Below are 26,689 nucleotides of genomic sequence, written 5' to 3' on the forward strand. Positions count from 1 at the left end.
TGTGTGTCCATGATTGTGGTTCACAAAAATACGAAACGTGTGTGTGTGTGTGTGTGTGTGTGCCTGCGACGGCGATCAGGGCTTGTTGACTCATTGCCGCACTAATCCTCTCGAACCCTGCCGCCTTCTCTCTGGACGGCTGCCACTCCGGCCCCCTTCAGTCTCGGCGAGTAAGCCGCCGCGTCTGACCGCAGCACCTTTCCCACGCAGCGGGAAGAGCCGGGCCTGGGCGACGGCGGGTTGCCGCGATGCGATTGGACGCGCGGGTGTTTCACAGACAGGGACCATCGCAAGGGGGTGCCATCTAAAACACACCTATGACGCTGCTGGTGTCGGTCGGAGAAGGGTTATTCATTTGTTGGCCAGAGGAGGGAGCTGCGATCACAACACACGGCTTCATTTGACTCCAACGGCACACAGAGAGAGAGAGAGAAAGTGCATTCGGGATCATTTGGGTGCAACTTTGGACATCCAGACTGTGGTGAAGATCATTTAAGTTCACGCTTACTTCAAGGGGCCGTACAACATCACAATTAGCCCTCTGTTTGCAACCCCGCTCCGCAAAAACTCTGTTGGACCATTGGACTTTTGCACTTTCTTAAAGGACCTACAATCTTTATTTATTTGTTGTTGTTGTTGTTTTGTTTTGTTTTTTTACCAATGGTGTGACTTTATGATGTAACAGGGGGATCATTTCCCGTACTGAGGGGTTTTTAGCACACGCCTCCTGGAAACCTGAGCAAGCGGAAGAGGCAAAGAATGGACGCGTCTCACTTTCTGGGAGTTCACTGACAGCACAGAGACTCCTGTTACTAAAAAGTATTGGTCAAACAATCACATAGGACCTTCAAATGTGCTTCAACAGCAGTTTAGTTACTCTCTCTCTCTCTCTCTCTATATATATATACACATATATATAAACATATATTTTATACATACTTTCAAACCAACTATTGGAAGTCGACCTGAACAGTAATCCTCATGCTCTGGTGAAAGCAAACGACACGCGCTCGCGCACACATGCGACATGTGATTTGGATTCAGCGCACGGCTCCTCCGTGTCGGCTGAGTCCTAAATGCCAGCAGGTCGCCGTGTTCGGCCTGGGAGAAATGTCAGTGTGTCAGTCTGTGGCGATTGATGGCGGCGCTCTCATTAAACGTGATCAGATGAATTAACCTTTTGTCCGCCGGGAGAGGAGCGGCTCCGGACAACACAGGGAGGCCCTTTGCTCTTTACGTACACGTGCACCGCCTGCTTTTATGTGTCTGTGTGTGTGTATGCATTTATTTTGAAGGGCGATTGTTGTAATTGCCTCTCAAAAGCGCAAAAGGACACAAAAGAAACGCAGCGGGCACGTGGACTCGTGTGACCGAGCGACTCCAGATGCACCTTCAACACGCACACGCACCGCCGCCGCACAAACCAGAAGGTCTAGACCGGGGGTGGGCAAACCTTTTGGCCACAATGGGTTGTAAAATTTGACAGAGGGGCCGGAGCAGCAGCAGCAGATTGATGGAGTGTTTTGGTGAGCCACCTCATAGGAGGAAAAAAATATATATATATCATGGGATGTGTAGAAAGCATGTGGTTTTAATGTCAATTGAAAAGGACAGACTGTCTACGTGCCCAACTAAACTATATATGTATATATTGATACACTTATTTATACATGTTCGATGCGTTAAACGCTTTTCAGAGAAAGAAGCCAATTCAGTGAGACTGTGCTGATTCTTTTTTTTTTTTAAAGCGAGAGTCTGCCCTCTTGTGGCTCAAATGTGCATCGCACGCCGCAGGACAACAGTCTCGTTGGCTGTTATTACTCCAGCACAACATGTAATTATCCAATTGCCATATCGTGCTACGAGTGAATGAACTCGGAGGGGGCCACACAGGTAATCTCTCAGATTTGTAATCCTGCACTAAATACGTCAAACATTGTTTAAAGGCTTTGCACGCCACCACGCCCTGCACCTGTCTGTGCCGAGCTGCATACAGACACATAGAATGTCGAACATGACATCCATGCGGTCTTTCCATCATTCACTCATGAGACGAATGAACTGACAGACGTGTCGTTGCTTTAATTTGCCGAGACTGACTTTCAACGTTTGTTTTTGTTCGTCAGAGGCAGTGCTGTTGGGATTACTCCTTAAAAAGTAATCCAACTACTGATTACTCCTTAAAAAGTAATCTGATCACTTCTTTAACTACTTTGTTTCATAAGTAATCAATTACTAATTACTCAGGAAAGTAATGGAATCGTTACTCGATCAAGTGATTATGATATAATTACCAGTTTTGCCAGAGCAATCCTGTTACATTACTGTGTCACTAAAAAAAGAGCAGTTTGATGACAGTAGTGGACGACTTAGTAATAGATTACATGCCAACACTGGTCAGAGGCAAATGAGAAATGTTGCAAAGACCTTTTTGCCACATTTTTTTTGGCGCCTTCGGGGACACAAAATGGCAAACGCAAACGCAGACCCCCTTCTCTCTCTCTAGCGCGGCACAAAAGCCCCAGATGCAACATAATCCATATATGATTACACGATGCCTGAGCCGGGACTTTAAACGATGTCAAAGGTTCAGCCAGATAATTAAAGCCACATCTTTCCGATCCCAGCCGTGCAGTTTTACTCTGCATACTTTCGATTTTGTTGTTCTCGTCGTCGTCTCTTTGCACTCTTTCCTGGCCCAGAGAGAGAGGGAGAGAGAGAGAGAGAGAGAGAGAGAGAGAGAGAGAGGGGGGTTCTTGGACCGGGGCCTCCCCGTAAAAAAGAACCGCAGGGCAGAAACGAACGCAGGCCGAGCCTCACTCAGCGAGGCTCTACTTCCATTTCCTCCCCCTTCCTGCCGCTCAGGGTTACGTCGGGGCCACGGGCCCGCGGAAAAAGCCGACGTCGGCCGCGCTGGCGCAGACACTGGCCGCTCTGTGCAGACGTCCTTTCATCCCCCCCCCGCCTCTCCTCCGTCCTCTGACACACGCTCAGTTTCACTCTGCGTCACGCCTGGTCAGAGAGGAACCTTTACGCAACTCTGAGACGGAAGAGGGAGAGAGAGAGGGAGAGAGGGAGAGAGAAACAGAGAGAGAGAGAGAGAGAGAGAGCGAGAGAGAGAGAGAGAGAGAGAGAAGGAGAGAGGGAGAGAGAAACAGAGAGAGAGAGAGAGAGAGAGAAAAAAAGAACCCCGGCTCCAAAATAGTACGAGCCTTGTGCACAAAGTGGGCTTCGTGCAATGCTTTTTTTTCTCCCCCTCTCTCCCCGCTGAACTTGGCCGCATCTCAAGCGATCCCGTTCCTTAAGTACAACTTGCTGAGCGCTCGGCTTTAGCCCATAACGGGAAAGTAGTTTTTTCCCGATGTGTTTCCAAGCTTCCCGGCGCATTTCAGCGTGGAGGTATTTTAAAAATATGGCTAAATGGAAGCACATGTCCAAGCGTTTACACAGGGTTGTAATCAAGGGAGGGATTACTCTCTACTTTTTTTTTCTTCTGTATTCCTTTTTTTTCTGCCCCCCCCCTCCTCCCTCCTCCCTCCTCCCTTGTAATTTGAATCTATTCTTCTGTCCAAATGAACCTCGGCAGCTCGCGAGGCGGCCGTGTGCGCATGAGCGAGCTGGCCTGTTGTGCTGAGCTATGCAGCCACATATGGGAGTGATTACGACTCAGTGTTTATCAGAACTCACCGACGAGGCCTGACTGTACGGCCGAGGAGGAGGAGGGGGAGGAAGAAGAGGAAGAGGAGGGGGAGAGAGCACCGGCTCAGCCTCCCAGCTGCGGCCATCGCTGGAAATCAGACGACGGATTGCCCGCTTCTGAGGACTTCCGACTGAGGACTTTTTTTTTCAGTGCTCCGACCGGCAGGGCACCTCATGCAGGTGAAGGGTGAAGACCTCGCTCTCGGAGCCGGTCGGTGCCACAGAGAGCAAAGGACTGCGAAGCGGCGCTGGCCTTCAGGAGGACCCTGCCGCTCAACTGAGAACCTAACCTCACCTTTTTGAGCATTCGTCAATTCAGCACGTCGTAAAGTGAAACTATAATGACGCATCAATGAAAGGCCAGAACAAATATCAGAGAAACATCGGTAGCGTTCTTCATCCTGCCTAAATCTCTCACGTTCATCAAAAAAAAGCATTTTGACCCACTTGAAAAAAAAGTGCAACAAATTCAGACACGTTACTCCGAAGCACCGACATTGTCGGTGCTTCACCGGTTCCTCAGTGCTTCTCTGGGTTGCGCAGCTCAACATTAAGTCCCCGACCGCACAGGTTACTTTGCAAATCCTCCTGAATGTCTCAAGGAAAGACGTGCCAGCCCGTCCTCGGTCCTCCGGCTCGTTCTGTCCGAGGCCTGCGCCTCGTGCGCGCCACATGACGAACCGTTAAACTATGCGGAGGCGCCTGCAGTCAGCAAAAATGTCACTTGGCCCATCAATTCCGGTCCCCTGGGTGAGGGGGCAGGATGGGATGGGATGTGATGGGATGGGTGACTCCCCGCCTCCCTCCCTCCCTCGCTCGACCCCACATCCCACAGCAGCGCCCACCAATCACGGCCACCTTTAAGCCGCATCTGATGGGGACGCACCAGACGGGTTCCCACCGTCGGAGGCGTTTGTTCAGCCCTCACGTCCGGAATCAGAGAGGGAGAAGGTCGGAAATGTTGCTGGCATTTCTACTTTTGAAGGTCACTGTAAAATCCTCGGAAGAAGCACATTCCGCCAGGGAACGTAGACGAGCTCGGCCTTGGATTGGAGCTCCGTACCACCAGAAGTGATATATGTGTGTGGTCTGTGTGTGTGTGTGTGTGTGGCCGCCGCTTCAGACGCAATTAAAAAAAAAAAAAAAAGGCAACATTCGCCTGGAGGACGGCGAGACGCGGCGCAGCCGGAGTTTCGGACGCGCCGTCTATTTTTGTCTCCTTAATGTGGCCGCGCTCGCCGGGCGAAGTCATTACCGCTTTACTGGTGAATGGGAGGCATGCATGGCTGGCTCGAGGAGGCGCTGGGCTGATTAATGAACAGCGCGCTTTCAGGCCCCATTCCCGTTTTGTCATTTTTACTCCCTTCACCCCCCCACCCCCTCCCCCCCACCCCCACAACCTCCACCCTCCAACCACGACCCACCCAATTCCCCCCCCCCCTCCCCCCCAAGTGAAAAGTGTGTTAGCGGGGCCGGCGATTAAATTCCGGCCCTATGAAAAGGGGACACAGCTTTAAAAAGGCCATTTATCATCAGCCGTCTCCCGGGGATCGTTTTCCGGTTGTTGTTTTTTTTTTTTGTTTGTTTTTTTGGAGGGGTGGGGAATGCAGCAAGAAAAGAAAGGCGTAGAAACTTAGAAAACGAACACACGCTGTCAACGCCGGCTGGATTTGACTCGGCTGGACAGATAGCTACCACGGCAACAGGCACAATATAATAGTTGAATATTTAAAGGACGTCTAATTACCACAATCATACCCATTTTGACATCTTGATCTATTTATTATTCATTCGTTTTGGCCCAGGCTCCAGTGGAACAGCTTTTCTCATAATCTGAACATTTCGATGAATTTCCATAAACGGAGAGAAAAATCGTGTTTGGAAACAAGTCGGTCCCGGGTGGCGGAACCAACGCCTGACTGGGGAATGAGGTTCTTAACCTGCGAGACGTTCCAGACCCCTTTGTGACATCACAGAGAGCTTATTTCAAGACAATTAAATGACAAATGGGCTCGAGACGCAATAATAATAAAATTAAACACTGGAGAATGCATCATTTTTTGCATAACGCATCAACCAGTGAGGACAAGAATCAGAACCGAGTCCTGGACCAGACACCTGATCTGAGCTGCACAGTCGTGACGTCCTGCTAACGTCAACATATTTGGCCTCTCTTCAGTTTCTGGTCCCGGTCGACGGACTCTCACTGCTCCCTGCCAGCACAAAGCAACTGCAAATGTTCTCTTGCGGATTGACAACAAACGAGGTTAGTTTCCACTGCGGGTTTTTTTTTTTTTTTTACGATTACCGCCAGGGGCTTCGTCAGAGAAGGAACGCTTTCGCTGGCTTGTTCACGGTCGGAAGGCCTGTTTTACATAATTTCCCTGGAAACATCTTGGCACTCTGTTTATTCTGCCAGTTGGTGGTTGAGCTAAACCAGCGAATAAACACTCCCCCCCTCTAAGTGCAGCCAGATCTGGTTCTCACACGACCCTTGTTTTTCACAGTTGTCGGGACAAAAAGAAACGGGAACTAAATAGATTGAGATTATTTGCTCGTGGATAATGTTCAACCACCGGGGTGAAACACTCAAGGACAACTCAGGGATCTGCAGCGTTTGCGTAGGAGCCGGCGCGACAGGTTTGACATTTGATAAGAAAGAAATGCCCCAGACTCAGAGTCGAGCGTTCTTGGTTGTTTTCAGCCTTTTCTGAGATTCTCCGCTAATTTTAGTACCGACTAACTGGTTCGCGTCCTTTTGGTTGTGACCAAACCGGGCCTGATGTGAGCGGTGCTGCCTGACTGACTGCAGACGCACCTTCCTGTTTACACTGAGCCCATTGATCCCACAGTACTTTGCTGCGGGACTCTCGCCTCACACTAACATTGGTTTATATGTCCATGTGGCCGCCGATAAATATATTGGATGCCTTAATAAGTTGGCACTGGGCCAATAATCAAAGTTGATTCAAAGCTAGCAGCAGATGCTGCTCTGCTGATGTTTGTATCTTTATCCAGGCACCGTCTGTCTGGCTTGGAAACAGTGGAGTGTCCCAATGTTGTTTCCACAGACTTACAACTTGCACAAACAGTTTGAGCGTGCACTTGTGACTGGCTCCGAGCGCTGATGCAGGCTGAGACACTATATTTCTTCCGCAGGTTTTCGGTTCCATTTCATGAAGAGTCTGTTTTCCACACGACGCACTGATGTCGGTAAAGTAGTAGTTGTTGTTGTTGTTTTTTTTTACTTGAGGCAGTTTTTTTCTTTTCCATTTTCACCCTTTTAACCGGTGAGTTAAAGCTTGTCCGACTTTCTCACACTGACTGACTGACTGACTGTGTTTGTGGGTCAGCGGGGAAGAGAAAAAAAAAAAAAAAAAGCGGGAGGGGGCGGATCGATGATGATTAAAAACCAAACACAACCCCATGACGTCCGAGCAGACACACACACTGGAACACTTCAGCCATTGTGCCGGTGCGAAAGCAGGGTTTTTTTTTTTTCTCGTGAACGTCCCCGACGAACTCGTCCTGCATGCGTTGGGTCCGTTTGATCACGCATCTCTGCACCTCAATGAATTATACACAGGGCCCTTCAGCGGCGGCGGCGGCCGTCTGACTTGAGTGCCTTTCGAATTCCCCCGGCGTGCAGACCATTTCTTCATGCAGCACTTAAGGCCCCGCCGAGCTCTGACTGATGGGCTGCTAAACTGCCCAGGGAAGCCACCCTGCAGCAGCAAAACAAAACAGGCACCGGGCTAATCAGAGGCTTCGGCCATTTGCGGGGGGCGGGGGGGTATTACGGGGTATCTCTTTCTGCACGGCATTGAACCCGGCGACCTCGCGCACTCATCAATATGTTATGCAGCACCTGGGCAGCCTGAGCAGGCCAAACACAGCCTCAGCCAGAGAAAGTTATCAGCTTACGAAGCAGTGAGGTGAGATTCTCAGTGTAAATTTGCACTCCAGCTCGTCTAGCGTGGCAGGAAATTACTCTTTGTGTGTGGTTGTGTGTGTGTGTACGTGTGCGTGGGTTTACTTTCTATTCAGCGTGGGCCAATCCATGAGGGACTCGCTCGACCGTGAGGACATTTTGCCGGCTATTATTAAATTAAGGTGAAGAATTGAACTGAGGTTAGGTTAAAGGGTGGGCATGGTACTGCGGTTGGCTGAGGGAATGGAAGTCAAAGGGAAGCGAGCACAAAGTTAAGGAATGCCAACATGAGCGCATGCACGCACAACCGTCCCGCCATCAACACACAAAAAGACACGCAGTGTAAACGTTGACGACGTTGAGGGAGAGAGCCAAGCTCGCGACAAACTACATCTGCGTCGACCTGTTTTGTTAGTCGCACGCTTAACTGCACCCTTGCACGAGCGTCATACCTTCCTCCAAAAAAAAAAAAAAAAAATCCTTTCAATCGATCTTATAAACGCACTGGATTCCACAATCAATCAACTTCCTTTTAGCTGTAATTAAACCAGGAAGTGAGTGCTGCTAGCTGCCCTTAAGAGCACACGGGGCTGCAGCCGCGAGCCGGGCGGCGGTTACGCGAGAATGGACGAAAAACCTCCTTGCTCGCTCGACTCCGGCACAGCGATGCCCCACGTGCCAATACAAAAAAAAAGAGCTTTGAGCTGTCGCTACCTGGCTAGGCTAGCAATGAGAAATCTGACCGATGTGACAGTCCAAAGGTTTGTCCAATCAACAACCAAATGCTGCCTCTCAAACACCGCTCCAGATGGACAGCAGAGAAAAATCCCGAAACAATTAAGGTACAGGTGGCTGTAGTTTGTCAGAATTCTCCACGTCTGACAACGCGGTCAAAGCCCTTTCTTGACTCGACCGACAAACCGGCAACACCACAGAGTATTACGACTATATTCGCTCACTGTCATCGACTGTGTGCCGTCGCCAAGGTCACTTCATTGCAACCATTTGCGCGTTCAGTTCATAGGTTGTCAGGTGGGCGGCTCAGCGCTAGCATGCTAGCGGCTAGAATCCCGAAGCAGCACTGTGTCTTCCTACTGATCGGGACACGTCACGGACTTTTGTCAGGGTGTCAAACAAGACAAAACCGTGCAAAAAAAAACAACAAAAAAAAAACACAAGTCTTGAGAAACTGGGGCTGCGGGGCTTTGGTAACAGTGGTTGCGTCGCACATCATGGCATTCACAGTCAGAACTAAGATGTTATACAACAGTCGTGAGTGGCAGCATAATCGACATTTCGTGTCTGGCTAAATTTGCATCGTCTGACGCAAGTCAACTTCCTAGTCCGACTAACTGAATGCCGTTGCCCACAGTCAAGTTATATACGTGAAGTAATAATCCTAATCTGGTATTACACCATGAAAAACAATCTAATCGTACCTCCGCGGCGGTTGAGCCCAGAGGAACGAAGTGATGTGACGTTAGCAAAAGTGTGTGCTTTAAAATAAAAACAAACAAAATGAAAACAAAACCTGGCAATTGACTGTGCCAAAGCCCACAACGCACGCCTACGAGGGGATAACGACTCAGACTGGACTGGGGGAGGGAGGAAGCCAAGGCAGGTCAGGTGTCACCCTGGCAGTCCGCCTGGAAATCGACTGGCACTGCACGGAGTTGCACCATCACCACCAGCAGCTCCTCGCTGTGGGATCCGTCCGTCACCCGATCCCGGGATGTGCCGCCTGGGGAAGCTTGCATGGACTCACACTGTGGACTCACACTGTGGACTCACACTGTGTCCTGGGAGGAGGATCAGTCATGTTGATCTTGCCAATCATCGCATCTCCCTCATTCACATCTCCCCCCCTTTTTTGGTTCATGAAAGGAAGACTGGAGACTGTGTAATCCCCATGGTGGACCATGATTGGATATCACCGGGGGGCCAATCAGCGCTTAGATCTGAGCCGTAAAACGACGATTTACCGCCGCCAGGCACTCCGTGTCCGCGTGTCAGGTGCAGCCTGGACGAATCCGTGCGTAACGCTTCGATGTGAACGCGCAGAGACCGGATCAAAAGACTGACATCGCGGAAGGAGGTGGGGAAAATAATAATAATAATAATAATAATAATAATAATAATAATAATAATAATAATGATAATCCATTGGTAGCCACGGTGGTGTAAATAAAAAAGAAAAACAACTCAATCAATCCACCCGCACAATGTGATTTCCATTACAAACTCGTCGCGCGCGCCTCCTCTACCCACAGACAACGACTAGTCGATTCCATCGATTACTTAATAAGGAAAGAGGGGGGTGGGAGGGGGAGAGAGAGAGAGAGAGAGAGAGAGAGAGAGAGAAAAAAGGAAAGAACCCCTACCTGGTGATCTCGAAGCTGCAACCTTTCCGGAGGAGCAGGGCTCTCTTCCGCATGATGCCTTTGTCCCTGCCGAGGTACACATTTTTATCCGAATTCATCGCAGGTATGGAGCCGCAGGGAACAGCCGCGATTTCCTTCTCTCTGTCTTTTCCCTCCTCCTTCCCGGCAATGAAAAAGTGTTTTGAGTGGTGGGGGAGCTGCAGCAGGAGCAGCAGAAGCAGAGGAGGAAAAAGGGCTTTCCGAGAAAAAGAAGAAGGAGGCGGAGGAGGAGGAGGAGGAGGAGAAGGAGGAGGAGGGGAATCCTTCGCAGCACCTCGGCGGAGCAGCCAAAGTGATCCTGCAGACTTTCCCCCCTTGCTCGTCCCCTCAGGCGACACTGGAGACGCTGCGTCGGGGCCGCTCGGAGGCGCTCGGTGCCGCTGCTGGAGCCTCCATCCGACGGCTGCGGCTCGTCAAGCGCCACCCTCCGGTCTGCGGTGCCGGTGGAGAGGTGTGGGTAGATCCGCCGGTCCCGAGGAGTGCCTGTGTGTTTGTGTGTATGTGCGTGTGTGTGTGTGTGAGGAGCTCGGGGTCCTTTTGACTTGAGCTCCAGACCGGCACACACTGAGTGGCTGAGAGGCGATGACTTCATGAAACTGATGGAGAGAGAGAGAGAGAGGGAGGGAGGGAGGGAGGAAAGGAGGGAGGAGTGTGTGTATGTGTGTATGTGTGTGAGAGAGGTGACAGAGAGTGTTTCCACTGTGGGTTTATATGATGCGTCTCCATCGATCTCTGAAAGGCAGCAACTCTAAGAAGAAGAAGAAGAAGAAGAAGAAGAAGAAAAAAAATCACTTTTAGCTCCCTGTTAAACCCTCCCTGCTTTTCTCCCCCCCCCTCCCCCATATTTGGATGATGGCAAAAAAGAGGTGGCTGTGATGTGGTCGACACCAGGCTGAGGATGTTCTTGTTGTGGTCCCCGTCCTGGCAGAGGTTTCCGCGAGTAATCGGCAACGTCACAAAGGGATGACTTCCAGAGACGCGTGTTTTTCTTTCTTCCTGTAAAGTCGAGCGATTAAAAGAAACAAAAGGAGGGGAATTTCGTCACGGGATGGCAACACAGGTTGTTGTCATAAGTCGCTGGTCAAATGGGAGTCACGCGGAACGTAAACGTTCGGGCTTTTTAAAGGTTCGTTATTGTGCAAAATTCATCTTATTTTTGTGAATTGTGTTCTGATTTAGTTCCCGAGCTTTCCAAAGCTCTTTATGCAAAAGACGTTAGCTTAAAGCCAAGCGAGAAAAGGTGCCTGGCAGACAGTCGTGTTAGGTATGAATATACCAGGCCCGCTATAGGGAGCGCTGTGTAAATGGCAGGGGTGCTTTTCTCCATGTTATTAGACAGCCAATTTATTGTTAATGGTAGAAAGAAATATGACATGGTTTAGTTTCAAGTGCGGTCAATATTTCACTGGATGTGTGAGGCAACTGGAAGATTTCCCGAAGATACAAACGAGTTATGTGGCAAAGTGACGGCCAGCTGCGGGTGCCGCGGCTGCAGATTGCGAAACAAATACACACCGGTGTGGGTTCGTCGGTGGTCCTGTGGCTCACAGAGCACGAGGCCGTGACTCACGGAGCGCAGAGCGATAAAGAAGGAGGAAGCGCGGGCCGGTGCACATGAGGCTTGATCAACGGCTCGAGTGAGGATCACAGTGCGATTCATCCCTGCGTGACTGAGGTCAGAGGAAAAAATTCTAAACAAAAGGCTTGGGAAAAAAAAAAAAAAAAAAAAAAGATGGACTTAGCGCAGCGGCGTGACGCTGATAACCAAAGATGTTTATCTGACATTGAAAGAGAGCGGCCTGAATTCAAATTGGCAGAAAGGGCAGGTGGGTGTGACCGCTTCCTCTTTCAGCCTCCGCCGTCCACGTCCCACGAAATAACTCGCACGCTACCTGAGGGTTCAATCGTCGCCCGTGCTCTCAAAAAGAGGAAGCAATTGCAAACACACACACAACTGCAGCTCTCGGCCACACTTCCCACCAGTGCAACACTCATGCTGTTGGTGTCTGCCGAGAGGAAGAAAAAGGAAGCTGCTTCCGCCCACTTATGTACCAGCGAGCGCGCGAGCGTGTGCACAACCCGCCCCCCAAACGATTCTCCGTCTATCCATGTGCGCCTGCCGGGGCCACTGTTTAGGTGAGGAATTCTCTGGACGTGACTCACGTCTCATGGCGTCCAAAGAAAGAAGCGATGGATCCGCAGGAGCTTTTGTTGCTCCGTCTTTCTGACTCACCCCGATTCGACCGTGACGCCTCTTCCCGCATGTCCTGACGGCCAGAGAAGCCTTTAAATAGCCGAGCCCTCGCTAGCGCTGAAACTTACGGCAAGTTTGTTGCGAGTATCCCGTAAATAACTTTATATGATGTTACGTTGATGTTATGTTCTTAAACTAAACTAATACTATCATTTATATCTGCCAACGTTAGCGTTCTAGCCGTTTGACCAAAGACATGCCTTACTTAGCGTTCTAGCCACGTTAGTTAAAGCTATGTTAGTGTCAGCAAATGTTAGCTTTCTAACAGCTGTAACAGTTAGCTAAAAAGGTCCATTCACGTAGCTTACCTTTCTTTGTGGGTTTTGTAGTGATGGATGAATTGGAAGTTGGGGCGGTTGCTCCGCTGATTTTTGAGCTGCAGACCTTGCATGTGTTGCATATCATTTAAAATTTCGAGCCATCTGCCTCAAGTCTAAGTCAAGTCTCAAGTCATGAAGACCAAGTCTGTGTGTGTGTGTGTGTGTGTGTGTAAGGATGGCTTGAGCTTTTCAAGGCTTTGTCATGTCGTTCGTCTCATGTCATCTGCAGCTTTGACCACACAGGAAGTGAGAGGAGACCCACGGTAGGACAAAAAAAAAGGTCAACGCTGAGCTGCTGGTGGTTGCATCTGTCCACAATGTTCTGGTCGGGTCCTATTTAGAGCGAAACACTGCAGGGAGTCCCTCACTGAGGGCTCAATCTGATGCTACAGAGGTCATCCGAGCATTTTGTCTGAATGGACCGATTCTGCTGCACGGTCAGCACATCACAAAGTGGAAATCAAGCCACTAGGGCGGCTCCTCTCTCTTCTCACCTGGAGCTCACAAAGGCCGGGAGGCAGTGGGGGACTAAAAAACATGAATATCGATGGTCTGAAACCGACGGGCCCCTGCACTGATTCCTGAGTCCTGTGCTGAGTTGAGCGATAAAAGCAGAGAGAGAGAGAGAGAGAGAGAGAGAGAGAGAGAGAGAGAGAGAGAGAGAGAGAGAGAGAGAGAGAGAGAGAGAGAGTGACCCGAGGCGCTGCCAAAACAGCCGACCTGTCGATGGCGAAGGGAGCGCGAAGCCACAGCAGCAGTCGAGTGACAGCCGTTGGCCCGTCCTCAAGGGAGGCTGTTGAGATGCAAAACTCACTCTCTTTTTTTCCCCCGAATTTGTTACGACTGTGACTCGGCTTTCTGTACGAGCCGGGAGTGGGGATGATGTTGACGTGACATCTGTTACAATCGCTTTTCTCCATCTGAGAATTTTATTTTGCCCTTGAAGCAACCAAGACCGGCTGCAACGTAAGAGTGTTTTAGACTTAACGCTGACTTTGAAAAAATCAAAACTGTGCACCGAAAACACACATGGATGGATAGTATCTCTCTGTGATGTCACAAAGGGCAAATACAACTCGCTGATACCTCTCTCCCAGGGGAGCGACAACACCCTTTGGTTCCGCCCTCTGAGAGCACCGTAGTTGCGACTTCTCCACAACAGCAAGTAATAAGGAAGTAGAAAGTAACTGTGTTTCTGCAGGAGGCTGCAAACAGAAGGCTAAATATGCTGGGTTTTTTTTAGACACCCATCGAGGGTTAGGGGGCTGCTCAACTGGAGTTGAGGATCTAGAAATGAGCAGAACACGAGAGCTTCGAAGGAGCCCCGCCAACAAAAAACAAAACAAAACAATGGAAGCATCCTTTAATAAAACTTGCTTTTGCTCGATGCAAAATGTCCACCCGGGGCCTTAATCCCGATCGAAGTGCGCTTGTGCAGAGTGGGAACAGGTGCACGAGTGCTCATTGGGGTCGGCAGCGCTCCTCCAGGCCTGGGAAGAAAGAAAACAGCTTCAGGAAGGGAGGAAGTCCGACCTCTCTTCGAGGTCCCCTTCTCTCCGCCCACCCACGAGCAGGATGGCCGTTTGTGGGCGTGCATGAAATCTCCCTCTTGTGTTGTGAGATAAATACAAAAAGAAGAACCAGAAGAAGAAGAAGAAGAAGAAGATCACATGGAGGATCTTCAAGAGGAGGCAGTGAAGACCCCATCCTGGGGACATTTGCAACAGGAGAGTGAACCCAAGTCGGCCAGAGTTGAATAAATTTGCACTACAAAAAGGCGTTTTCCACATTTCGGGGGACAAAACATACATTCAACCTGCAAAATGATGGCAATCACAAAAAACGACATCGTCTGCTGTGGCGTGTCGCCCATAAATTGCATCTTTTCCCTCCGTCAGAGGTCCATAAAGCCTCCTATAGCATGGAGCAAATAAATGTCAAAATCCATTTTCGAGCTGCCGCCTCTTGAGGAAAAACACTCCACTGCCCCCCCCCTCCCTCTTCCCGGAGCACTTGTGTGGGACGTCTGCTCGATGTTTGATCCGTCTCAAGTGGCTTCGATGATCCAACGGCACAAAGGTGACGGCAGCCGCCGGCGACAGACGATTAGACGTCTTGTTTATGGATCACTTCCTGTTGTCGGGCCCGCGGGTCTCAAGCTGTCCCGTGGGGCTCGGCGGAAGATCCAAAACAAATCAGCTCTGCGTCGTTTGGATTTGGGTGAGGAATTTTTTTCAGTCAGCTCATCTGCATGTCAACATGGAGGCCGACGGGAAGCTGAAAGAAGCTCTGATTGCCAATTCTGTTTGTCAAAACAGCACAAGGGAAGAACCTCTGGACAAAGCGCAGACAAACGCTTGGCTTGTCATACCTTGCGTGTCTTGTCTCATAAACTGGGATTTGGCGGCAGCAATGGCGTTAAAGCTGTTCAGCTGTTGCTGGATTCCTGGACCCGGTCGGTGCAGCTGTTCAGGACAACAGTTCCATCCCTTGCATCTTCCTGAAGACCCATTGAAGGCGGAACTCTCGACCGCAGCAGCAGGACGGATGAAACGCTGCAATTAGCGCCTGTGAACACAGATGTCGACTTAATGATCGTGTGTGTGTGTGTGTGTGTGTGTGTGTGTGTGTGTGAGAGACATAAGGCATATTGTGGTTCAGGTTATGCTGCGCAACAGAATGGGGGGTGGGGGATTGGGGGGGGGATTTCACTGGAGCTGGTCAGGATGCCAGTCGCACTTCAGTCCCGCTCTCAGCCAATCAGATTCAAGCTGCTGGAGTGTGGCGGTGCTCACCGGGCAGATGGTGCCACTCGTACACTTTCCTCCCTGAGAGCTTCGATGAGGAGACGCCTGGTCCCGGACGGCCGCTCGGATCTGGCCTCGGCCATCTCTCCAGGAACGGCCGCTTCAGGGCGCGGTGAGGGAGATGAAGCGTGTGAAGGGGATGAAGGTGATGAAGATGAAGGAAGTGAAGGCAATGAAGGAGATGAAGGAAGTTAAGAAGGCGAAGGAGACGAAGGAGATGCGCAACGCTCACTTATGCTTCGTTATTGGACATGATCACTCTGATCTGTACAAATCATTACAATCGAACCATCCCCCCACGCCCCCCACCTCCACCCGTCCAGCCTCCCTGGCTGCCGAGTGACTTCCTGCGGCTGTGGGGAGGATCAGAGGAAACAGATGTCAGTTATTCACGGGGAGCTGTGTGTCACAGCGGCTCCAGGAGATGGGATTAAAATTGCCTGGCGCTTCCACGTAATAACCCCATCCTTCCTTCTAAATGTCACTCTGAACGTTCTCAAGCTCCGGGGGTGATTATTCTTGCTTTGCATTTAGATGCATCAAATTTGAGAGAGAGAAAGAAAAGAAAAAGAAAGAAAATACTGACGAGATGCGATTTGCACAGGCTCAGTCAGGCGCCCGCTCGTCTCCGCTCCATCCGCCGCATGGATGCAATATTAAAGAAAGAAAAAAAAAGGAAAAAAAGCAACCAGAGCGCTCCACAATTTTGAGTTTTATTGTCCTTTTTATTTGCGTAATATCGCCTCCCTCTGAAGAAAAGAGATGCCGTTTCGGTTCACTTCTGTTCCTTGTCGCCTCTATTCTCAGCCTGTTGTTCCTCCCACTCGCCCCCCTGCTTAGCACGCAAGAAAAAAATAATTAAACAAATAAAACTGCAGCTTTTCATGAAGACGAAAAACTGCTGATTAAGGGAAAGAATGAACTCAAAGAACCCATCATGACATGACACACATGACAAAGAACTTTTTAAATTTTTTTTAATTGTCATTAGTTGGGAAGTTTGTGACGTCCTCATTCCCCCCCCCCAGTGATTGCGACTGCGTTGCGGCTCTCGCAGTGGCGGCGCCCTGGAAACCTGCTCCGACAGCCCATCATCACTGTGGCCTCGGTGCGGCTCATGCCCGCCTCCGTCGATCAGGAGCCGAATCCAACAGAGAACTCCCAGGTGAAGGTCACACGTGCCCGCGCACACACACACACACACACACACACACACACACACACACACACACACACACACACACACACACACACACACGGATGTGTTAGCGACGCTTCATAATCACAGAGAAAGGAAAAGTGAAATAAATGCCGGTGAGTGTGAAATGTTGTGGAAGACGTTAAAGATGAAGGCCGATAAAAGGGGAGAAAAACGTGGAAGGTGATTGGATGAACCGTCAGTCACATTCAAAGGGGCCAAATCAGATCTTAGTGGTGTGAAGGAGCAGCAACACTGGTGTCTTCCTGGTCTCCTTCGTTGTTTTCTCCCCCATAGCAGTCAGTTCACAGTCATAGGGTATCAGATGTTTTTTCTTTTTACATGTCAGGGAGGCTGACAGGTTGTGAAATCTGAGGAACGGGTGAAAAAAAACAACAAAAAAAAAGGCTTTTCTACTGGATATCGTCAAGATGGAGGAGCTGCTCGAAACACAGCTGCAAGGAAAACCAAACAACAACTAGAACCCGTTCATTATCTGTGCGGGGGAGGATGGGCGGGCAGGCGGGCGGGGCTTGATGCAGTCAAGGTGGATGAATGCTGCCTCGCCACTCGGCCCGCTTCCTGGCAACACCAGAGGTTTGGGGTCGGCCGCGCTCCTTCCACAATAGAGGAGGATGAATTAAAAGATATAAATCAGCCTTAAACAAACAGATAAATCAATGTTGCTTCAGTCCTGCCGGGTTAAACTGTGTGTGTGCGCTTGTGCTTGTTTTCCTGCGTGACAAGTGTGAGATTGAGTGTTTCAAATAAGACGGGACGTATCCCCCCCCTGCGACCACCTCACCCCTCCGCCAGCGCCCTAGAGAGCAGCTCTCACGCTGCTTCAGCAGGCCGCCGATCAATTTGTCACGTTGCCCTGAATAATCGGATTCATCTCCATAACTGGGGGACGGACAGATTATTTTCTCTCTTTTAAAGAGATGGGACCTGGGGGAGTTTTTATGGCTTTATAACTCATCCGGAATTGCCCATAAAAATCCAGAAAGCGTTGGGGATTTGGGGGAGGCGCGGATTAAAATATAAGAAGGGAAAGAAGTGAAAAGTATGGTCTTTTTTTTTTTTTTTTTGAAGGTGTAATGCATTCATGTTAATAATAATAAAGAAAATAGATTCCATAATAAATCCATCAGTGATCCAACCTATTTATTCCCAACTCCTGCCTCAAGCATGTAATATAATCAGAATGTTATATTGGGCACACAAAGATATGTGACTACCAAAGTGGGCAGTCATTTTTTTTCTTGGCCATTTTCTCTGACCTCTTAGAATTAAAACTCTGTATTTTTTTAGATAATTAATCAGCTTAATATGAACACAAATCTGCAATATTGGAGGAGTTTTCGTCCAAAAATAATACATTTTTTCTCTCTTCATGGGAAAATAACTTTTGTGTGTGACGGCAGCAGCTGCTACATTAGCTTCAGTACACCACGATACCAAAGCGAGGAGCTGTGTGAAGGAATAAATCTGGGGCTTCTGTTGTTTTGTTGTTGTTTTTTTTGCCTAGTTGCCACTTTCCATCTAAAGTCGCACCCCCCCCCCGAGCTGCCGTCAAATCCGTTCTCTCCTCCAGACGTGATGAGATAAATTGAGTGTGAAAATGATTCAGATTTGTAGGGAGCTCAAGCGACACAGCTGAGTGTGCACACAGTGACTGACTCACTGCACCATGTTTCTCTCTCTCTCTCCCTCACACAGACACAATCACACACACACACGGGAGCAGATGGGTCTGGGACATAATGAACAGAAAACCCTTTGGCCCGTCCTGGGTGTAAAATGCTGACTCACACTCTACTATAATGACAATGGCCTTAAACTCACAACCCTCACACACTTTATCACAGTGTCGAGAGGAGGGAGCTCACTCTCATTGGTCAGTGTTTTGCTTTTGAGTCGTTTATATAACATTTTCTGAAGCGTTCAGCCAGGACGAACCCAGGTGATGAAAGTCAGATTTCTGCTATCTCGCTGCGGTCAGATTGCAAATGTAAAAAAGCTAAAGCGACATGAGTGGCTATCAAATTCTTCTTTCAAAGAAGAACACAATTTTCATCTGATACCCAGCCAACTACACACTACATTTTCTGTATTAAGCAGATTTACGGTGTTTACATGTTTTGTTTTTCCTAATAGAATTGACTGAAATGTCTCTGGCTGCAGCGCCACTAGGAGAGTGAATTCCTTCAGGGCTAACAAGGGGGAAAAAAAAAAACATTAACAGCTGCACTTGTAACAAGGAGAGCTTAAGAAAAGCTGATAGGAATACGGCAAGGTAAGCTGAAATTGTGTTTTTGCTGCCTTGGGGCTTTCAGGGGATGAGAAAATGTCGAGCTCCAGACACAGGTTTGTTTTTTTTTTGTCGAGTTCAGATTCTCGTTCATAAATCTGTCCTCCGGCTACCAATACAGTTTTCATGGAATTTAGGCATCTAAATGCAAACTAGCATTTGCACATTTTCTCTGTGTCAGAATTCTTAAATGTAAAGGTTTATTTTTGTGCTTTGTTTTTTTTTTCTTTTTCTTAGTAAGCAGCCCGACCCCAATTCTTCTCGCCAACATTTAAGTCAGATACCGGGTTGAAAAAGAAGAGATGATGTCACTGAAGGTCAGTGTTCCCGCTTGCGTTACTGATATCATAATTAAAGGGAGCGACTGTATTTAAAACACGACATGGTGACTGTGTTCCGTTGCCCCGTAACAAAAACACCCTGATGTTTGATGGCCGAAGGGGATGTGGGACGTGTCTAAGTGCTGCACAGAACATAACAAAAAAAAACACAACTCTTTGAAAATGAAGGCTTCAGAAAAAAACCTCTACAATCAAACCAAAGCAGACATAAAGAACTCTGATATTGCTATACACACAATATATAATAATAGCTCAGTAGAGCTAGGGATGAGACAGAGAGAGAAAGTCTGGACCAATCGCAAATTAGCCGCCACCCACCACAACTTCACCACCATGCAACACTCTCAACCTAGGTGCCCTCTCAGCTGAGGAGGACTCTTCTAATCAGGGGTGGACTGAGACGCCCCTGGACGCCCCGCTGGAACCAGGAAGTGGTTGTCACCATGGCAACAGAGAGAGAGAGAGAGAGAGAGAGAGAGGGGGAAAAAAAAGAAGCTATCTGCATAAAAGCATTTCAAGCTGAACATATAACAGTGAAAGTAGTGAAAACAGCTTGTTCTTCGACATCAATTTGTTGGAATAGCAGCTTTATCGTTTATGGCCACACATTCAGCATTACAAGGATTCAAGAACAAGCGGCGGAACTACATGTGCGTGTTGGTTCCTCCTTCATTCTCTTGTTGCATTTCTTACACCGACGCGTGATCAACACGCCAGTGTCCAACATGGCAGCCCATTCATTTCAATGAATCACTCACCAAGTGCATACAGCGAAACAACTTTGGTTGCTGGGTCACGTATGCATTACGCAGCCCATAGAGCAGGCACAGTAGTGTCAGGTTAGGACCAGTTTGGGATCAGCCCTGAGCTTTTGGGCCGGTCTGGGTTCACACACAGACACCGGTGGGTGTTTTTACAGCACTGTGTTCCATGTTGAATGTAGAAGTAATACACATTTAATGTTGTTGATATCATGAACATTCGTCATTAATTTTAGCACATAATTTGGTCATAAAATAATAGGAGCAACAACAACAAAAGACATCTCCGCCAAAAATCAATGGCGTCTCTTTTTAAGTGAAGCCGAGCCAAACGAACCGGTTCTCTATGAAGAGTTGAAGCTCCCTTCAAGAGAGGAGACTACACTGTAGGTCCTACAGTCATCTCAAACAGCCAAAGCCAGACTTCCTCTCGTTTCAGCGTAAACAAGCTGAGAAATTTCACCAAAACGCTCTACAAAATGAAGCTAAAACAAACAAACAAACAAAAACAAAAACTTCCCCCAGACCTGCAGCTTCCCAGAATCCCCCTCTGCTCAGGGCGGCTGGACTCTGTCTGAGCTTTATTTCATCTGGAATCTACCGCCGGCTTTAGTGGGCGGGGTTGACCACGGGAACGGATATCACCGGATAAAACAGCCGGGCGCATATCGGTGATTTCACAAACTTTCCCATATTTGACAAAGAAAAAGAAAAAAAAGTCACGCCCATGAACTCACCAGATTCAAACACACCACGTCCCGACACCGTCCGTTGGACTGACTCCTTCCTCGGTCTTCTTCCCCTCGAGCTGCAGGGTCCCCGCCGTCACTCGCTGACTAATCAACACAACCACGCACACCTGTGTTCAATCAACGCTCGCCGGCGCACAGCTGCCCGCGCCGGCACAAAGCGGCGTATACACACTCAATATTTCTGATGTGACTTTAATGGCACTAATGAATTAAACAGAGGGAAGATGGAACGGAGACAAGTGCCGGCGATGCTGTGGCACTGCAGGACCGAAGTCAATTCAATAAATAAAGTCGAATAAAAGGTTAGGGAGATATTGATTTGGTTAAAGAGGTGACTGTGGTTGTTGTTGTGGAATAAAATATGAATAAATAACAGCAGATAAATAGGACGCAACGCTTGAATTTTTAAGTTTTACTGACAATGTGTCTGATATTGGCAGAATTGAAGAAGGGAGAAAAGCTCACGGGAAGGAATGTAGTTTAGAATATAGTCCGATTATAAGATTCAGAGCAGAAGTCATCTTCCCTTGTGTCATTTAGCATTGCAGAGTCTTGTGTGCTCCCATCGATCAGATGCAGGACACGCCACAGACCTTGGTAAAGGCTGTCAAAAGTAAAAAAAAAAGAAAAGAAAAAAAAAGAAAAGTGATAGCGAATGGGTTGAAATCACACGACTAGCCGGTGCCTGCTACTGGACCAGCGCCAAGGCGTGTTTCCTATTCTTTTCCCATTCTCCAGACTAATTAAAAGTCAGAAAGCGCCCACATCCCAGAATCAACTTGTATTGGGGCTTGAACTCCCGGCAAGCGGCTCAGGGGCAAACCAGTCCGCTGTTATTCTCTCGCCGCATCACATCCGAGCTCACCAGGGTTAGAGAGGGCGCCGAACCCCGGAGCCCGCCTGCGACCCCTCCCGTCACCCGCACTCTTCCCTCTCCTCCCCGCGTCTCCGAGAGGCAGCGGCCTGTTGCGGACGGTCGTTTGGAGAAACCTCAGAGGTTTCTCACGCTGTAATTCCATCCTCCTCTCCCTCCTCCTCTGCGCACAACCATCAATTGTCGTCTCCCTCAAGGATATTTCACTTTTGACAGGAACAACGTTTATGTCGCTCTGCATCCTATTTGTATTCCGTGGACGTGCAGCCTGTATTTTTCCCTTTAGCAGATTATCCTTCGCTCCGTTTCCCTCTTGGATCTCCGGCTGCAGGTTTTCCTGCAGCTGAAGCTGATAAGAACAAGCGGTGCATGTTGTTTTTCTTAGCATTTAGAACCAATTAAACGTTTTGCCCACGGAACGTTTACGCTGTGCTATTTAAGGAATCAAAACCGAACCCAATTTTCCTGTTTGATCTTTTCGCAATAAATCCGACATATTCAGAACACGTTAACCCTACACATGTGCACTTGGTTCAGTATATTATTGATATACTTTATTAATAATATTTATGTATTATTTAAAAATTATTCTCCAAAATCCAGCTGTTTTTTTCAAAACTCAGGTATTTCTTTCCTAAATTTTGCCTTCCTGCCTTATTTTTTGCAACTGCAGGCTGCTCCTTAATTTGAACCCTCCCTTCTGGTCTGACCTCACGTTTCAACAAGTCCCAAGCAAAAACACGGGAGCTGACCAGGCAACAGTTCTGGTCCGATACCTTCAGCAGAGCTGCTGTCAGACACGCTGAGCTAGTGTTTCCTTCTGTGGGACATAAACATCATTTTTCAGTCTTGTCATCACAAACTATACTTAGATTTTGTTCTTAAAAAAGGGCTGCTTGTAGAAACAAGACTTTCTCGGCTCACGGAGTCTGGCTGACCTTTTCCAGCAGGTTGTAAAAGTGACGGGTGGTTTTGTCGTAACTTGTCCTCCACTTGACCGCCGAAGAAGACGTTTGAGCTCAAACAGGAAATAGTTTGAGCCCACAGGGTTATAATATCTGACACCAGAACTCCCTTACACCAGAGCGCCTGACTGTTACTTTGTGGTGGACAGAATAACTACAAGTTCTGTCCTCAGCCTTGAAGATTCTTTCTTAACGCCCAGACAAATTATAAAAATTTGGTTTGATTACGAAGTTGTTTTTTCTTTGCTCCCAGTTCATTTGTCCACAAAATTCCTTTTAAAACGGTTTTGTTTTCTCTTCTTAAAACGACGTAACGCGTGCATTTTGTACGCAGAAGGCGTCTAATAGAGGGCTAAATTTCACATATGCCAGATTCAAAAGAGGTTCTGAAAGTGCAAGGCTGCTCCACTGGAGATGGAGATGAAAGATAATGATCTGAAACGGGCAATAATGTAGGAGCTGTAAAGGACAGACAGGAAACCCTCTGAGGACGAGGAGCAACAAGAAAGCCAAAGCTGTTGTCTCATCTTCACCCGCACTGGCAGCTTTTATGAAAAGTGCAAAGACACGACGATTCCGCTCCGCCTCCTTTGAGCGGCGAGCGGCACGATGTTGTGGCTTTGATCAGTGGCGGTCGGCCGCTCCAGTCAGCACACAGAGCGACGCCTCCACCGCAGCCTTAATGGGCGGTGAGGACAAAGGGCGCGGGTGGCGTCGAGCTGCGATCGCGTCGTCCCATTGATCGCGGATCAGATGCGGCCGGGGACTGAACGGGCTCAGATGGGGGTGCTGGGGGGCGGTGGCGGAGAAACAGAAGAAGCGGCACGCGAGTCATGCATTATTGATCAGCTGGTTGGGGGATTCCTGCGCCGCAAATAGGTCGGTGCACGCCTCGTTGAGGCCCCTCGCTTGGCCTCGACGAGAGGTGCGTTTACTCTCGAGTCCAGCGGGGAGGCAGAGGGGAAGAGGGAGTAGCAGCTCTCACCCATCTGAGTTGGAGGATTTCCTCTTCAGTGCATGAGGAACGAGCCATGGAAACGCTCCGAGACGTGAATTCAAAAAAAATTTTCAAGATGCAAGAAGCATCTGGAGACGTGAATCCCCTCTCAATCTTTTTTTTTTTTTTTCTCAGGTGAAATGCGTCTGCCAGCGTAGCTCCAAGTCCGAGGCCTGTTTGCCTCCACCGTCGAGTGAAATGATGTTTACGCCGCTGCAGTTATTGGGAAAATGACACAGAGGAGGCGCGTCAGCATGCGGTGACAGTTCATTTGCACAGCAATATGAGCAGCGGGCCCTTTGAATACGGATACATGGTGCTGTAGCCACCATCCGCGGGGGCGTTTGTCGTAAAATAACGAGTCGTCTGCATACGGCACGAGTGAAACACGAATGAAATAATTGGTGAAGGACGACACGGGAAGGCGCTTGGAGTCATTCAGCTATTTCTCTTTATTAATATCCTCCTTCCATGTGTTGTTATTGCTGTTTCATCATCCTGTCGTGTGTTGTGTGGAGAAGCCTCGGCGCTCCGCGAAAAGAAAAAAAATAAATTGCACCTGCACCTTTTAACCGCCTCCCCCACTTCGTCACACCGGCCCATCGCGTTACTCCTTCCGATAACACCACTTACAGCACTACACTTGCGTTAATCAAACACGCTAGCAAATTGTTAACACCGCTGGTGTTTGCTTTTCCACCCTCCTCCAGTTAGATTCGAACATCATCATGAAATTAATTCATTTCATTTCGGATTAGTCGGTCAACTAAAACTATCTTAATTTAAAAGGTCAAAGCCGGAACATGATTGGGGAGAAATTTATGCTTGAAGGTGTAACATTTACAATGGATCTCCTGGCGTAAAACTGAGTAGAAATACTCAGTAGAACAAAGTGACTCATAATAAAACTGCCAATTTTCAGTTACTCATATTTATAATCACGTAAGACGTAGTTCCATTTGTAGGAAGTGGAGAAAATGTAAGAAATCAGTGAGGAAATGGGAAGTAGAGTCTATTACTCGTATTATTACATTACAAGATAATGTAATACGGGAAAAGATTAACATGGAACTTACTGCTTTACTCTTTGATCGCTACCAAGACAATATTGCCACAGGAATGTTGCTATACAGCATTTAAAAACAAAACAAAAAAGTTGATCTATTTGCAATATGCTTTCTAACCACCAGATGGTGCTAAATCTTACACGCGGGGCCTTTAAGCACCGACGGTAAAACCCAGGTTTAATCAATCTCGGCTGTCGACAGACTGATAGAGTCTTTATCGGTCGCTAATCCAATCAATACACCTGATAGCATCACTGAGGCTAACTGACGGAGGCCTGAATAATGCCAAACACACACACACGCGCAAAACATACACCCTATCAGTGTAATTTGACGGACGCACCCATCATCCCAGGCATAAAGGAAGGAAATCCCTCTGCACAGATTTCTTTCTCTCCTCAAACACCCCAATTATTTCCCCCTTTATTCACAGACGTTTCCATGTCTATCAGATCTGCCACTCAGGCGGTTGCAATCTATGGCTCCATCGTTGTTGCTGCTAAGTACGAGAACGTGATAAAAAAAAAAAAAAGAGAGACGGGATAGTGAATACGGAAATCCACAAGTTGTCGACAGAGCCGATAACATACACAGACCCCCAACGTGGCAAATTCAATACTTTTTTCCCCCCAGCACAGATTCAAGTAATCAAAAGCGCAATAAATATCGCAGTTAGCACCAAACATTTGGAAACTCAATCAACCCTGGTGCCCCTCCGGCCCCCCCGGCCCCAAAGAAAACAACTACATCTGCTTGTTTCTATCCCTCCAGTTTTCACTTCTGACTTTCTTGTTCTTCCTTTCACCCTCCCGCTTCCTTCCCAGGTGCTCCGGAGACGGCGAGGCTTCCCTTCAACAACGCTGGATGATTTCCCCCACTGAGATTTACAGTTTGTTTGCATCACAGTGAGTGACCGAATACAAAAAAACAAAACAAAACACAACATTTTCACGTTGGTCGCTAGCAAAAAAAAAATTAAAATAAAATAATATGTGTTCCCTCATTGGCCGTATATTCTACATCATATCGCCTGTGACTTTAACCAGTGCAAGAATTGCTACATGTATTCTGCTTAACATTCTAGTCACTACAAAGGGATATTAGCTCAATCATCTCATTACAAAAATACTAAATCCGTCCATTCTCTGATAATGGCATGTTGATTTTCTTTTTTTTTTCCCCCCCTGCAGCCGCTACGTTCTATCTGGCTGTACGCTGTTGCCATGAGTGGACGGAGGGTCCCTCTACAGGTCCGGAAATGGTGTCTAGTGCAAACAAAGGAGTGTCTGTTTGACAGTCGGGATGTTGCGTTAGGTGGAGGCTGCCAGTTCCTCCTGGCTCCGCTGCGTGACGCCGGCCTCCTCCGTGCTGCCTTCCAGCAGCTCGTCCTCGGAGAAGCTGATGTGAAGGCGAGTGTCGTTCATCGGGTTGGAGGCCCGCGGCCCCGTGGGAGGTGGCGCGAGGCCGGGGTGCGAGACCAGCTCCTCCTGGGGGCTGTGGCAGCGGCTGGAGGCCGACAGGAACGTCCCGCGCTCCCCGAACGGGTCGTCGTTGTTGTTGTCGTCGTCGTCGTCGTCGTCCCGCAGCGGCGACAGCAGCGACTTGGTCTCCGAGCGGACGCCCGAGTCCTCGCTGGCCGAGCTGGAGCTGCTGTCGCCGCTGCTGTCGGCGTTGCTGAGCGAGTGGAAGTCGGCGGACGACAGCGAGCTCGGCGTCACGTCCGGGAAGGAGAGGCTGCTGCTGCGGCTGCTGCCGCCGCCGTTGGTGGCGGCATCGGCCGGCGCGAACAGAGCCGTGACCTCCGACCCCGGGGAGAGGGTGCGGCTGGCCCGTTTGCGGTTCAGGGAGGGCGGCGGCGGGTCGATTTTGGGGATGGTCTGTTTACACCTGCAGAGGGGAAAAGAAGGGAACTGGTTGGTTTCAGTTTTCCAGAGTCTGGGGAAGGTTCTCATTGGAAATGTTGGTGATTGTGGTAACTGTTACTGCGGTAAC

The 26,689-nt window shown here is 48.8% G+C and overlaps 2 protein-coding genes and 1 long non-coding RNA gene across 8 annotated transcripts in view; all 3 read right to left on the reverse strand.

Moving 5' to 3' along the window:
* The window catches only part of garnl3 (GTPase activating Rap/RanGAP domain like 3), a 49,451-nt gene extending 38,877 nt beyond the window's left edge, over nucleotides 1–10,574 (reverse strand). For 2 of the 5 annotated variants that reach the window (XM_076013816.1, XM_076013811.1), the window contains exon 1: nucleotides 10,012–10,565. In XM_076013816.1, coding sequence (XP_075869931.1) covers nucleotides 10,012–10,109 — 98 coding nt within the window. In that variant the 5' untranslated portion in view covers nucleotides 10,110–10,565. Of the gene's footprint in view, nucleotides 1–10,011 lie in introns of all 5 variants that reach the window. The other 3 variants (XM_076013813.1, XM_076013810.1, XM_076013815.1) reach the window with 3 other exon arrangements.
* Nucleotides 10,575–14,206: 3,632 nt separating this feature from the next.
* On the reverse strand, nucleotides 14,207–15,524 carry LOC142880178 (uncharacterized). The gene is made up of 3 exons (XR_012925393.1): nucleotides 15,420–15,524; nucleotides 14,996–15,192; nucleotides 14,207–14,232 (listed from the first exon to the last, which is right to left on the reverse strand). It is a non-coding gene; the product is annotated as an uncharacterized LOC142880178 (long non-coding RNA).
* An 8,539-nt stretch (nucleotides 15,525–24,063) lies between these two features.
* The window catches only part of LOC142880148 (carboxyl-terminal PDZ ligand of neuronal nitric oxide synthase protein), a 35,668-nt gene continuing 33,042 nt past the window's right edge, over nucleotides 24,064–26,689 (reverse strand). For both annotated transcript variants that reach the window (XM_076013847.1, XM_076013846.1), the window contains exon 11: nucleotides 24,064–26,584. In XM_076013847.1, the coding sequence (XP_075869962.1) occupies nucleotides 26,008–26,584 (577 nt within the window). In that variant the 3' untranslated portion in view covers nucleotides 24,064–26,007. The remainder of the gene's footprint in view (nucleotides 26,585–26,689) is intronic.

Source organism: Nelusetta ayraudi, unplaced genomic scaffold (assembly GCF_046127955.1).
Source record: "Nelusetta ayraudi isolate G7.1 ecotype Tasmania unplaced genomic scaffold, CSIRO-AGI_Nayr_v1 ptg000160l, whole genome shotgun sequence".
NCBI lineage: Eukaryota > Metazoa > Chordata > Actinopteri > Tetraodontiformes > Monacanthidae > Nelusetta > Nelusetta ayraudi.